Genomic DNA, 15663 nt, shown 5'->3' with positions numbered 1-15663 from the left:
CAGCATTTTCTTTTGCATCACTGAGATGATGGCTTCAGTATAAGAGCACTTACTGTAAGCACTAGTATAATTATACAGTTTACATTGCTGCCTTTTCAGCAAAAAAGTAGGGGAATAGAGAAAAAAAAAAGATAGAAGGTAGATCACCAAGTGGATCGCTCTAGCCATGTTTCTGTGAGTATTTCACGGCAAATAGCTTGGGGACGGGGAGAGGGACGGGGAAAGGGGCAAATGCATTTGGGAAATTCTGAAGAACTGGTCAACGCCATACAGCTATCATATGGATTCAATTGCATATGATGGCTGGACTGTCACTTTGAAGCAACAACATTATTCACCCTCACCGAGTCAGGAGGGGACAATCTTAGGAAACCTTGGTATTCTAATTGGAAAATGCAATACCTTAGTGCCATATATAGAAAGCCCACCTTGCGCAGGTTTCTTATTTTGTAGAAAGCAGGTATACCAATCACATGAAAAGGGTTAACACTGCCATTACTAATCCAGGTATGAGCTGTCCTTTCATGGTAGTATAAGAGTTTTGGGTACATTGAATGCTTGGCACTGAGAACGGTATGTGACTCCAAGAAGCATGAGCCGCAGTTTGTTACTCAGGATAAAGCATTCAGTGTGTGACAAGAAAGAGAAAATTTGCAAAATTAACTAACTCAGAGCTGAGGGGCTCTGAACAAGCATGTCGTTTGGCACTAAACTAATAAGAGTTACATTTCAGCTATGATACTTATGACGTTATGCAATTTAGCAAAAAGACTTTCTAGTATGCCAATAATTCAATAGTAAGGGTCCTCACTACATCAGCCAAGACACAAAATAATTAAAAATCAAATTCACAGACACAGCTTAAACAGTTATCTATGTGCCGGCAGTCTATCCTTAAATCGGATTTCCATGGTCGCTGGAGATGTGTGTCCACTATGTAGGAGGTGAGAGTAGGTTCTCACCCTATTGAGAGTGTGCCTTGACGTGGCGGGTGAGCTTAATTATGCTTTGGCCAATTCATATAACCAAAACCTCTCATTTATATTATGTTTATATATTTGTTGCCAACTTTAATTGGGTAAGAAGCGCAGAAAGTTTTTGTTTTTTGTATACATTGTACAGCCAATACACTGTTTTTGCAGCATGCTTACACCTGTTTGGTAGGCCTCGTATTATACATTTGTATTATTTGAGCCTGTGACTAGCTTAGCGCACCGACATTTCTTCTTTTCGCTGAAGCAGATGAGTTTATTTGCACCTTTTCGTTATGCATTAAGAAGAAACTATTTAATAAATGTGAATTTAAACATGCAACTTCCCCCCTTTGAAATATTTGGATCTACTGTATTTTTTTTTATTTATTTATTTTAAGATATATTTCATTTAGTATAGATTTGGAAATTCAGGTCATTCTACAACGTCTCACAGAATGTAGACTATACTGAGAACACAAAGTACCGAAATGTGAAAAACAGCCACATAAAAACCAGTAAAAGTATCCTGTTAGACAAGTTGAGCACACCAAGTGTGTAATAATAAACGTTTTAAAAAAGCTGACATTTAGAAGAATTTAATTTATGAGCCGTATTAAGAAGCCAACCTATTTTTTTTTTTTAGACACAAGCAAAGCACCATACAATTATATTTTATTTGTGCCAGTCACACACCTTATTGCCCAAGCCAACAACAGCGTGAGAGCGCTCTACGGCGCTTGTCCCGTCCCTCTAGCCCTGTCATGGGCTCGATGAGAGAGCTTGGTTACTGAGCCAATGTATTCCTTTTCACAGTTGAGAACCAGCTTCATCTCATGCGGACAGACATCAGAGAATGGTTTCAGACATGATAGGAAGCCCATGTCAACAAATGAGGCAGAGGGGGGAGATAAAACCATTAAACTGTGCAACATTGTACTAAAAATACTAATCTAATTAGAAAACACCAAACTGGAGTGCTCAGTAAAACATTCTGTAGAGTACATGAGGTCAAAACTTTCAATGTATCTCATTAGCCTCTCAGCCAGAGTCCAATGGGTATATAGTATCTAATTGACCCCCCAACAATGTAGTATAAGGCATGACCTGTGATCAGAATTGTTTGCATGTTCTATTTAAGCGTGGCCAGCATTTTAAAGTATTTAGTTGGCTTATTATTTATTGTTTTATATAGTTCCATCAAATTCCATAGTGCTGTACAATGGGTAGACAGGACATAGCAAGTAGTATCTAACATAATTTGCAAAAGGAACACAACAGAAAATTAAAGGGAACTCATTTATGTATTAAAGCACATATAATGGCTGGAGTGTCCCTTTGGGGCACATACGATGGCTGGAGTATCCATTTGTTTACAGAAACAACAGGCGAGGAGGGCCCTTACTACAACCTTTATTTAATAACATGGCTGACATGTCACTTCATATACAGGAAATCTTGACCAGTTCATTGTAAATATTATTGAAGCATGAAATAAAGCATCCGTTATTACCAGTTTACTCTGCAAAGATAATACAAATCTGCTTAGAATACAACCGTAATGTGCACTAAGACTAAATTGTGCAATACCATAAGGTTTGGTAGATTTTGCATTCATACTTTAACCATGTCTCTATTTTTACAGAAGAAGCATGCTATTCACTAATTTTGCTAAAAGAAAAATACAAAAGTTCCCAAACCCAGCTCTTAACATACATTTCACGCCGGAAATATTTTTAGAACGGTTAAAGAACTACTGAAATGACTTTGCGCATTAAAATAATCAAGAAATGCCAGATAATGCATGTTTCAGCAGGAGGAAGATGACAAACTGTTCTAGAGTCCAGCTGTTTGAGCAAGATTTTTGTAAACCTGACGCAGAGAAATAATTCCAGTGCTGCTACGGGCCAATTATACATCTATTATACAATAATTAAATACAAAATGATATAGCAGCAAAAGCAGCATAAGGCTTTCACAATTCATAAAGCCCACAGAATCAACCTCAAATCAGTGCCTACCAATATGTGAGAAAGCTATACACTGCACAAAGATTGTCATCTTGTTATTTTGTTATCTTATGTGTTCACATGTGGTCAACACTTTTTTTTTTGGATGGGTATATTATACATGTAAGCGGGTGTTGTACGCGGGGAAAGCGTGACCCGAAGGTCCGGATTGGAAGCAGGGAAGTCCCTAGCTGGTTGTGGGGCTCCATCAAAGATTTGCATAATATGCTGACAGGAACTGAGCGACATTCACACACTTTGGCAAGATGTTCATCTTAGAAAGCAGGCAACCATTGTACAAGCTGTAATTACTGCAAGAAAACACAAGTGTTTTCAGTGTTCTCCTTGGACTGGATGTGTTCATGCACCAGTTGTTAAAGCAGATGGTAATGGGGGGGGTGGATTAGAGGTCGAGGCTGACTGCCCTGTTCTGCTCCTGGTTCCATGTTCTGTTGAGGGCAAATATACACTTAAGGCCCACGAATGAAGACATATTATGCTTCAACTTGAGTAAAACAACAAAAGATGTATACTGTATAGAATACAGTTTCATAACTCCAACAGAGCTCAAGAAAAAGTGCTAATATGTGATGTTGATACTTGGAGCGGTTTAACACATAAGATGTTGTAAACACTAATTTAGAATGTTCAAGAGTCATAGTTGATCTCATCTCTTTCGTTTTATGTTTATGTGATGGCATGTGGGAGCGGGATGCAAATCACTTATCTAACACACTCCTTGCTCAGCCTGAATCACTATGAATCACTTTTTATATAAATGGCACTTTATAAAAATGAAGTTCTTTTTTTTTTTTAATCAGCTGTGTAAAAAATTATCTTGTGAGGCAATTTGTCTGTAATTTAAAATTATATTAATAAAACGCATTTTTTTTTACATTACATCACTACACAAAAAGGTGAAGTGTAAGCATTTACCTGCAATTGGGAAACCTTTAGATGCATATTCATAAATCACATAATTACCTTTTTAAAACTTTTTTTACAACCCTTTGTAATGAAAGCTTAAACTACTGCCACATAAAATAAACCATTAACAATTAATGATTAAGGAGCAAAACTAAGACCCCCCCCCCAAAAAAAACGTTTTAAAATCACTATACCACCTAAATCAAATTAGATTTTGGATGATTGTGTATTTTAACAATTATATATGAATTTAATTTTGATTAATTTCCCATTATTTTCTGAGTATAGTATGATGTCTGTACCCCTGACCCACTGGTTCCAACACATCTGCCAACAGGGGTCAGCAAGGTGTCCGTCACCACAGTTTGTGGTGTAGATAACCCTGACGGATTCCTTCAGACGAGCAGGGTGGTTGGGGGAATCATTGATTGCCTTTTAACCAGCCTAAAATGAAGAGAGTGTAATGTCTGCTCTTACAGCTGTAGTGCTCCCCTGCGCTGTATGCCCTCTATTGATGCTCAACACAAGGATATGATGCCATACCTAGTGTCCAGAACTGAAGGAAGCACTGAAAGAGCAGGAACAATAGCTTTAAAAATGACCACCATAAACGATGTCCGTGTCTATCCCTGTCCACCAGGCCATCACTAGCACAATTATAAACACCTTGGTCTTTTTTATTAGTTGCGTCAGACAACGCCCCGCACCATACTGTCACACAGAGAGGATTGTCAATGTCCCCATCCAGCCCAACAAGCTGCCATTAGTCTTTGGGGGCATGACAACTATCTGTGGTGCCACAGATCTGAACATGGGGAACTTAAAATGTCTTCCATACATTTGCTAGAAAACTGCTGGCACAATGTATAGGTGAAATCCTACCTTCTACTAAGCGACATTCATATGAAGACAGGTGCAGCCAAAGAGCTGAACTGACCGGTAAATACAGAACAGAACTACTTAATGCCATCGCTTTATGGAATCCCGCATTTTAGGTTTAAGTTGTTTGTGTGTTTTCCTTATGAGATGTGTATTCCTTATTTATTGTCAAAATCTGTGGTTGTCCAATAGCACACATTTCTAGATAATATAAAAAATATATATTTTGTAACTATATATATGTATATATACACACATTTATTTTTTTGTTAATCGGACTACATTTTACAAATGATTAATCCTACCCCCCAGAAAAGAGCAAAAGTTTCTATTATTTTGCTATTTATTACACGAATGCAAGAGAAGCTTTAGCGTTCAGCAACTGGAATGAGATATCAAATATTATGAAACGTGCTGTGCCAATAGTAGACAGCTTAATGGGCCAAGCAGATGGTAAGCATTCCCACATACGGCCTACTCATCACAAGTCAGTACTTTAAAAGATCCTAATGAATTACGCTGCAGAAAAACCTTAAGCACTACTACTTTAAAAACTGTGAAGAGATGCTGTGTTTAGAACAAGCTTGTACATTTACTGCGCATCTAAATTGAGGGCTGTGTGAAAAGGGGTATATAGGGCAAATTATTTTAATTGTGTACATACAGCTACATATGTTTACCATAGAAAATGCATTAGGTGGGTTACAAGGGCTGGATTCAATACCAGATACAAATGTATCAATTCTAATTTAATTTGCAATAGAATAAATGATACAAAACAGACATATAGACATTAATCCCTATAACAAGGATGACTGTTCATTTTCTCTATTGCTATTCAATTATTTTATCAGCACTCAATGCAGCCTTAAAGGTCCAGTTTACAGTTTGGTTTTAAAGGGACACTCCAGCCATCACATGCACTTTAATGCATATAATACCTGCTTGGTTCCTTTTTTTTTTTTTTTTTTTTTTTAAACACAGAATGACCCCCCACACACACACACACACGTTATGCATTTATACATTCTCCCGCCTCCCAGCTATTTTACATGCCGGAGATGCGTTCGACCAAACACGTCTCCATGCGCATGATACCCTCATCTCCAGTCAGATCCAGCGCTCGCTCACTGAACGCAGCATGCAGAGGTCTGTTCAGGTTCCCGATGGCATGTGCAGAAAGTGCTCCCACGTGTCAGACCATGGAGGAGGGCCGCAGAGTATTTTAATATGCATTCTTCCCTTGTGGGTCAGTCAGTGCCCCTTTAATTGTTTTTCCTGCCCTTCTTACCCTACTTCTACTGTGAGCCAGTATTGTAGGGTTCAGTCCAGATGCCTTGCAATAGAGACTGCAGAGATGCTAGCTGCCAGACTAACTGGCCGGTTTTGTAGGGCACGTGGCTAATTGGCATTGGCTTATAAGTGACATCATGGGTACCACCTGTTTTGTGAAATGGATTTAAGAGTCAGGCGATCCAACCATGAAATGATACAGTACACCTTCAAAACTTTTCCTTTCAAACATACTACTGCGACAGAACTAAGTCACATGCTTCAGAACATAACCCTAAGAGCAAAGCGTGGACTGCACCGGTACAATATCTGACCCTAGAACAGAAATAGATTTACGCTAAAATCACTAAGCAGTATTCAAGAGTATTAAAACAACAAATGAACAAATGAATGGGTTTACAATGGAGAAGATAAAAAGGTTATTGAAACAAAAAATAAAACCAGGGTGTTGTCAATGCCAACACTGATTACTGCATACAGCACTGCATACAGACATGGGGCAGCCACCTTAAGCAGGTATATGAAGTGCAAGAACTACACTAAGGTTTTCTAGCACAATCTCACCTTTGTAATATACATTAGGGCTTGTTTGCAACAATAGTGTTCTCTACCTTAACCAGACTGTGCAGACATGTCATACGGACGGCTACCTCTGTCGACGATGGAGGTACAATGTCACAGCGTTCAGAGGAGGAAGCAGAGGGTGCTATTGTGTTACTGTTACCGTATTTATCGGCGTATCACACGCACTTTTTTAACTAAAATATGAAGCTGAAACCCTACCTGCGTGTTATACGCCGATAAATCCTAGAGCCAGTGTCAGAACTTCCGGGGTCGCAGGGGTCACAACTGCGACCGGGCCCTGGAGTTCTGCCAGTCAGGGGGGCCCAAGGGGTGCCGAGCGGTTGCTGAAGACGACCGCTCGGCAACTCTCGGGCCCCCCTGACTGACAGAAATCCAGGACTCCTCTGCTGGCGGCGCTTCAACTCCTGTGTTGGAAGCGTGAGGAGTTTGTCTCGGGTGCCGGTGCTTCACGCTGGGCGCCGGCATATGATGTCAGACGCCGGCGCTCAGCAGTGAAGCGTCAGGAAACCCGAGACAAACGCCTCACGCTTCCAACACAGGAGTTGAAGGTAAGTGACCGGGGGGGGGGGTTAGGGAGAGAGAGGGGAGATGCTGAGAAGGGGGGTTAGGGAGGGAGAGGGGAGATCCTGAGAAGGTGGGTTAGGGAGTGTGTGTCTGAGTGTGTGTGTCTGAGTGTGTGTGTGTGTCTGAGTGTGTGTTTGTCTTACTGTGTGTGTCTGAGTGTGTGTGTGTGTCTTACTGTGTGTGTGTGTGGTTTCCCAGATAGCAGTGATTCTGATGAAGTTTTTTTTGTTCAGTTTTTTTGTTCAAAGAGGTGCTTTTTCTTTCATATTTGCCTTATAAGTGGTATAAATGTTATAATAAATGTTATAATGTTATAAATATTATTCCAACATTAAGTTCATAGCTTCCAAGTTAAAATTATTTTTTCTTACTCAAATTTCCTTGTTAAAATGGGGGTGCATGTTATACACCAGTGCGTGTTATACGCCGATAAATACGGTATATACCTCCTATGTGTATTTGTTTCCTATATACACACACAACTACTGTATTTTTGTTTGTTTTTTAAAGCAAAAAATGTAGGTTACCCAAAGAAACCTTCACCATCACTACATCCCAAAATGTGACAAGGGCTTCCTGTGTGTTCATAACTGCCTTGCGTAAATGATCTTGTTTTATTCAAAGTCAAGCTAGGAAGGTCTACAAAACATAGTTAAATCATTTTATGCTCTTTGAAGGTAATCTTTTTGCTGACCTAAATCTAATTATCCACAGGAACCCTACTGAAGCCTATTCACCATGTCAAACCAGGTCATTCATGCTTTCCTTTGACACCACAGATCATCTTGATCAAAGTTTGTTTTGGGGGATCGGAATTTACCATAACACTGTATCTCATAATAATATGCACTGCCAGCGGTATATGTATACTAGAGAACAAGCAGCCACTTTTAGATGTGTATGTGAAATGCAAAGTAAATGCAAACAACTTGGCTGCTAAAATAGCATCTGAGCCAGTTCCTGGAACGCAGTATATACCATACATACATACAGAGGGCTAGCCAGTGTGGGCTCCAATGACAGGGTTGGCAGGAATAAGAGCTGGAGTTGAGCCAGAAGAAGCTTAAGCACTTGCTACCCTCCATCACGTGCTCTTCGCGCACATCTGGAAGGATGCACAGATTGACTCACTTAAGGTTTTGTTCCAAACTTCAGGCTTGGCTGGCTCTGTACTGCGGCCAACTCAAGCACTGCTATGTAATTCCATGGCTCTTTCCAGTTATAAGCTTGTTTGCCATGTACAATACACCTACTGAGAGGTGCTGTAACTACACCAAGATTCATGCATGCTGTGTACATTTGCAAGTCATGCACAATTCGTTAAAATGATGCAATCACAGTCAAGTATTTTTTTGAAAATTCTAAACTACCGTATTACAGTAGTGATACCTTTTTGCAGATAAATAAGTCACATTCTAGAGGCACAACCACAAAATAATGTACTTAAGGATACCGTGGTACCAATGAGTAAGTCAGGAATTCTGTAGCATAAATAAAAGTGGAACATTTTTTTTTTAATATATATTATATATACTTCTTTATATATTCTAAGTAATAATATTGGAAAAGTATTCCGGATCGTGAAACACAACATATTATTCAGTCAGAAAGTGTTTTCATAAAATGTCTAAGATGGATATCACTGTTTTTGTCTTACAGTAAAGATACCGTAAATTAATCTAAAAAGGAAGCTGAAAGAAACAAGTGGCGATAAATAACCGCATGTACTAAACTTCTCCGGCCGGCTCTCTTATCTGATACAGTTCATATTTGCATGCAGTTTTAAGTAATTTAATATTTTAACATCTCGCTTTCCCTTTACTGTCCTCAGTGACTTTTACAGTTTGTTTTTTTTACATTTTGCGGTTTTATAGATATTTTACTAGGTGTATTTAGCACTTTTGTTTTGAAAATGTAAAATGTCTAGAAAAAAATATAACAAAGGGCTATTAAAATCATTCTGCTGATCGAAAAGTACTTATCCCTCTCACAATCCTCTGAACTCACAAGTCACAAAAGGTATTCCTTTACCCCGTTGCCTTACATGAATCGACCACTCAGCACTATTTGCATAATTATCTTCATTACAGAAACCAAGTTATCAAAAAGCACCAATCATCAATCATATACAGTGTGTGTGTATGTATATATATATATATATATATATATATATATATATATATATATATATATATATAATTAGCAGATCCTTTAAGCTTATCTCCGCACACCATCATTGCTGGCTAGTATAACAGAAGCACATGCAGGTTGAACATGATCTCCCAACCAGTATGCAAATACCCTCTGTTGCCACCTGATATCAGGAAGTAAACGCAAGACAAGGATCAGTAAAGATATTGTTTGTGTTTCACTGTTTCTGGTATTAAAAAAAAAAAAAAAAGACATTACTGTCCCTTTAAGTATCAGAGAGAGATTAGAAATTATATCCTTGAAGGTGGTACAAGAGCACTAAGAGTGACTGCCAAATGCAAGCAGAAGCCTACACTATTCTTAAATGAACGTCTGGCACACCGTGGGTCTTATTAAATAACCTTTAAAAATATTAGAAGTCACCAAAAAAAAAATTATTCGAAGAACAGAAAGAAGGATGCCGCAAGGAAACGTACATGCAAACATAACAGAATAACCCAAATTTTACCACAACTGCTGAATCCACATTAAGAGGGTTTTGAACCGGCCACCAACAATAGGATAATACCCACAAAACCATAAACATTATGAAAGATGCCAACCACTGTTACAGCTACTTCTTTGTTCTGAGGCAGAAATGTGTTGGTAAACGTCATTGGTCTTTTTTTTTTGGATTCTGATCCTGTCATCAAATGTAGCCCTGGTGATTTCCAACAGTTCAAGGAAATGGTGCCCATATCTGCAATACTATATATACCGGCACTACAGCAACATGGACAGATTCTCAGGTAATAGGGCTTCCTATGCCAAACAAATACAGGTAGACCTTGGTTTATTTACAGACAACATTCTGATGGTATTCACTAATTCACAAACATCCCTGCCCACTCTAATGGAACGCTGTGACAATGACAGCAAAGCACCAAACCAACGGTTTTTAAACTTAGTTTTACCAACAGATATACACACAGCCATTTACAGTGTTATGTTAGATGATTTTGAATTATAAAAGAATTATCTTAAATATTAAAAGTATCAAGTCGTCCAAGATTGATCCTCAAAACTTCCATCGGCACCTAATACAGTATCAAAAATTATTGAAATATTGAGGTGGAAGAAGTTAGGGAAACTCAATTAGGATGATTGTCCTCTACATAATCTAGATTAGCGTTTGGTGGGTTCTCGGGTAGAACCCATGTGTTGCCGACACTGATCTTTTCTTGCTTAAAATACGAGAAGAGAAATTTTTAACACTTCCATTTTCCCCCTTTTCTGTCTCTCCTATCTTTTTTTCTTTATCTTCTCCTCTTTCTGATATCTCATCTCCCTTGAAGAGTTTCCCTTCTCTTTATGGTGTTCATTAAAGTGGGAGGGAAACCAAGAGTCCACCTTAGAAGGACACGTTGGGCCACATACAGCATATTAAGCAGGATCTGATTTGAGAGGAGGCACAGTAGAGAGTCATGATTACCCAAAAGAGAAATCCTTTCCCAGTTTTGCAAAAGATGAGCTACCTGTCCGCTTGATCTCCCCACTGAACATGCAAGTCTCTACTACGACCATACATTTAGTCCTCCACTCCATCTACATGAAATGTTTAATGATCTGAATGTCCAAGACACACTTAGCTTCCGGTTACAGGAAAGTTTTGTGGTTAACAGAGAGCCACATGGTTTCTACTAGGTCTCTAAAAATCGATAGTTAAATCTGCCTTCTCTCAAGCATACCAATAATGATGACCACCAAGAAGAGTCTCTATAAGTCAAATGGATAAGAGAAGTTGCATGAAAATGTACTGTCTCCAAGATAGTGTTCTAATGACACAACGTACATAAAACACTCACAACACACATCAGCAGTGGAAAATAATGGGAGCAAAACGGAAAGAAATAACTGAACCATATTCAAAAACAGGTAACATATTAAAAGACAAGAAGATCCTGTCTGGCAAGTCAGTCTGCTCATTTTCTCCCTGTTACTTAAACTGAAACTGCAATCCACACAGCTCAAACTGAATTCAGGAAATTGAGAAAATGCCGTACTTTTAAATTAAACAAATTAAACATCTCCCATTATGTCAAATACCCTGACTATAAAATAAACAACAAAAAGTATAAGCTATAAGAAAATTACATTAATGCGTTCCTTTTCAAAATCCAATAACAGGCCACACCCCTAGAGTTATACAAAAAAATCTTATAAAGTGGATTTATGGAATAATTTATCTATACTACAAAAATAACTTTACTAGCACAGTGTACAATAAGACTGTGTTAGTTATAGACTGCAAATTAAATCTTTCAGATCTGTTCTGGGTCCTGGTCCTTTTAATGTATTGTTTCTGTTTAAATATATCTGCTATTGTATTATTGCATTTTATCACAGTTCTAATGTATTGTTGTACGCCGCTGGCAGTTGTGTCCCAAGCCCGAGTAACCATGCCACGTAACTCCCCATTTAAACAGTAGACACCTTTCTGGTTGGTGACGGCATTCTCACCTTTCTATGTTCAAAACTATTGGCCACTATTCCTCGGGGGGGGGGACAGGAGCACACTTACTCCAAGACCCAGAATGGCTACCCACCTATAGCTGGGCATAGCTGAGGCAGGCGGCAGTGATGGCCTGTTGACCAGTCTACTTAATTAAACAGTATTAATACCCAAATCATTAAACTGCATTCATTTATAGTTACAGCCATAGCCAACATTCTATAGAAAAGCGCAGGACTTCACTTCTATTTGATTGAATTGTAAAGAGATACGTGGTGCTAGTTTATGAATTATCATTTGTCAAAATGGGATTCTGGTGCAAAGTTTAAAGGGGACACTCCAGCCCTCATATGCACATAGGGTCCCCATTCAGCGGCAGATATGTTCAGTCAAACACATATACATGCATGTAATAAACAGTGCTTACACCTAGCCAGCTCTAGAACTGGCTCAGGGAATGTTGTAAGATGGGGTTTATTCAGTGGGATCTCCTTCCTGCCGCTGCTTCAACCTGCTAATCAGGAGGATGAGGGCAGCTGCAGAAACAGAGCTGAAACTTAAGTATTTTTTACTGTTTCGAAGAATGGTAATTAAAGTGCTCACAGAGTCCCTTACTCTTTATAAGAAGTGTCAAGGACAGTAAACTGTCCCTTTAAAAAGGGAATAATATCACCATGGCAACCAAAGGAATGCCCCAATCAGTTGCTAGGGCAAGACCACTTCTTAGACATCCCCAGAAACGATTTGTGTACATAACAACCCCCTATGGGTCTTTTGGCAAAAGTGGAATAATACACAGAGCATTCCATCGCTTGCTACGGTGATTGCACATTTTCACCAGTTTGCTCCTGAAATGAGATTTGTCTATAAAAATGGAAATAGTGCAACGTTATTAGCTACCAATGGACTGGCCCAGTCATCAGGATCCCCCCCCCAAATTATTATTCACAGACAGAGGAACCATATAAGCATGTTGATCCCCCCCACGATATTTAATATTTTTATTCTGCATTTCTGACTTGAAACAGTCTGGATGCATAGACAAAGGAAGCCAGATATGTAAACACACTGCAACACACTAGGAGCGCAGGGGGTTAACGCTGCCTGCTCACAGCTTTCACTGAAACCTAATCATTTGCTTAAGCCCCTCCGCATGCAGCTTCCTCATTCCTCTGCAAGCAGGAGGATGCTGACAATTACCACCAGGAATGACACAGATGGCAGAGGGACTGCCTTAAAAGAAGTATTCCCGGCTACCCTCTGTGCAGATACCTGCAGAGCACTGCAGATACTGTATGAGGAGCCTATCCACACACTGGAAATCACTGCAATACTGCTAGCGAGCTAGGTAGGCGCAACTGTATAGGACAAAAACAACCATGGATTTTCAGGTACCTGACCTGCTATATGGTACGTGATGTGATGTTTGCCCATTACTACATCCCACACATGTATTTCTTCCTCTTCGATAGTCTACTTAGTAGGTGGGGGAGGGGGGGACTCCCCTGTAGGTTTTCTTCTTTGAAGCCGCAATGGAGCCCAAAGGTAATAAATCACAAATGGTTAGCAACATAAACTATAACGGTTTTCATACAAAAGGACTTTAACACTAACACAGCAAAGACAAATATGTATCATTTTCGCCTAGTTTATTTACAGATTTTCACTGGTTTTAAATTGAACTCCCAAAAAAATCATATACAGATAAGACTAAAGAGTGATAGCATGTCCAGCACTCACATGGCGAAAAATAACACTGATAAGAAATCAACCAGTCATCATTACGTAAAAATACTAAAACAGTAGAACGAACGTCATCGTCTACTCTACCAGACAGCATCATCAAGTTAAATGTCAAAAAAAAGGGAACTGCTGATTGGTCCCTGAAGGACAGCATGTAGCCAAATAATGCGGAGAAATGTGCAGAATAAGATCTCCAACATTAAAATGTGATAAAAGGCATCATATAGTGCTGGAGACATTGTTCCGAGCAATTATTTCTGATGACTTAAAGGTAAGCAGGCAATGCAATGAAGATTTGGAAGAAGCAAGCAGGGTGCTGGGTTGTAGAGCGAGAGGCACTAGTAGCAGGAAGAGGGAGGGGGTTGTGGGGCTCAGACCTCACCTAGAGTATTGTGAGCAGTTCTGGAGAACCCCATCTCCAGAAGGATATTGATACATTGGAGAGAGTTCAGAGGAGGGCAACAAAAATGGGAAATGGTTTGCAGGATACAAATTATCAAGAAAGGCTAAGGGATCTGAATATGTAGTTTATAGAAAAGACAGAGAGGCGACACAAACATTTACATACTTAAAGGGATTTAACAAAGTAGAGGAGGGAAGTTTATTTCAAAAGAGGGGAAATGCTAGAACAAGAGATCATAATCTAAAAGTAGAGGGTCAGAGGCTTACATGTAATGTAGGGAGGTTTTACTTTACTGAGAGAGTAAGTGGAAAAGCTTCTCGGCATAAGTGATAGAGGATAATACAGCAAGGGTATTTAAACGTACACGGGACAGGCATAAATCTAACCTAAATCTAAGACCGAGCAGCGATCACAGCTCGGTCAGTGAGGCAGCTACATGGGCCGAACGGTTCTGTTTATATGAAGCTCTCGGTAATGGCCATTAGTACGAAACCAGAACCCCGGCTCAACATTACACTCGTTATTCGGATAATTACAGAACGCTGGGTTCGTTAAACTCTACCCGCAGGATGGGGGGGGGTCATTCATCTTTATAAAAGCAGGGAGAGGCAGGAGACTGGGGGTCACATAGGAAGAAGCGTCTTCCTGACTGGGCAGTTAAAGGAAGTCAAGCTTTGCAGTGGGAGGAAGGCCAGCTCCTTGCCGGAGGGATGCTGTTAACCCTTCATACCGAGAGCACCTACTGCTGACTGTCACAGAGTACCGGTCCCCCTTTCTCTACTGCTAGCCGCGGGCCCCCCCCCAGTAACAGCCGGGCTGCCCGTCTCAGATACCCGAACGAACACAGTACAGCCGCTGCCCACAAAGCCCAGTACCTGCCAGCAGCGCCGGGGAATCCCGCCTTCTCCGCGGGCCACCTCCGTCCGCTTCGCACACCGTACACACCGAAGCCGGGGGGAGCAGTAGCAATAAGACGAGAAGCAGCGCTAGACACACGCCGGGGCACCTACTCCAACCACGGCAGAAACCAGACGCCCACCAGCCGGGTACCCGGTGCTGCTGCTGCCGCCTCTTTACCATCCCTGCCGTTTCCCGGCTACACATGACTGTCCTTTTGGTCGCTGCTCGGATCATCACATCGCAAGCGACAGGAGGAGGGCCCGGGGAGGACTTGCACTCCACACCGATCCGGAGAACTCGCCGCCTCCGACAGCCGACACTTAGGGTGCGGGGGCGCGCAGCTTTCCCACTATCAGACGACGGCGCGCGCAGCGATTCAGGGTGGGCTGGCCGCGCGCGTACACGTCAGCAGGCGGTGACGCCGCAGTGCAGGGGCGGAGTCGTTAGGGGGCGGGGTCGAAAGGGATTCTCTGGGTTCTCCGGGCTGCGGGCGGGGCCAGGTTGGAGGATACGCTGTCATCCTGGCTGGCGGGAGCTGGGGAGCACGTTGAACTGTCGTGAGGGGGAAGGGCGTGGGAAGCAGTGCCGCTGTGACTGAGAGCAGTCGTAGGTGTGTGAGAATCGCGGCAGGTTTAGTTTCAATGGCTTGGGAGGGCGGCTCGGCTTTCAGTGAGGTACTTCATGTATCACATAGCATTAGACTGAGCATGCACACCGAGTACCAGCTGCACCACGTATATGGTATCA

General features: G+C 40.9%; 1 protein-coding gene across 2 annotated transcripts in view; it reads right to left on the bottom strand.

The window, feature by feature from the left end:
* STIM2 (stromal interaction molecule 2) overlaps positions 1 to 15269 on the bottom strand; it is a 61816-nt gene extending 46547 nt beyond the window's left edge. Inside the window, exon 1 of one of the 2 annotated variants that reach the window (XM_053458350.1) lies at positions 14892 to 15269. In XM_053458350.1, the coding sequence (XP_053314325.1) occupies positions 14892 to 15150 (259 nt within the window). In that variant the 5' untranslated portion in view covers positions 15151 to 15269. The remainder of the gene's footprint in view (positions 1 to 14891) is intronic. The other variant, XM_053458351.1, reaches the window with a different exon arrangement.
* Between the last annotated feature and the right edge of the window lie 394 nt (positions 15270 to 15663).

This window comes from Spea bombifrons, chromosome 1 (assembly GCF_027358695.1).
Source record: "Spea bombifrons isolate aSpeBom1 chromosome 1, aSpeBom1.2.pri, whole genome shotgun sequence".
Taxonomy (NCBI): domain Eukaryota; kingdom Metazoa; phylum Chordata; class Amphibia; order Anura; family Pelobatidae; genus Spea; species Spea bombifrons.
The sequence above is the reverse complement of the archived record's forward strand: the minus strand, read 5'-3'. Positions and strand labels throughout refer to the sequence as shown.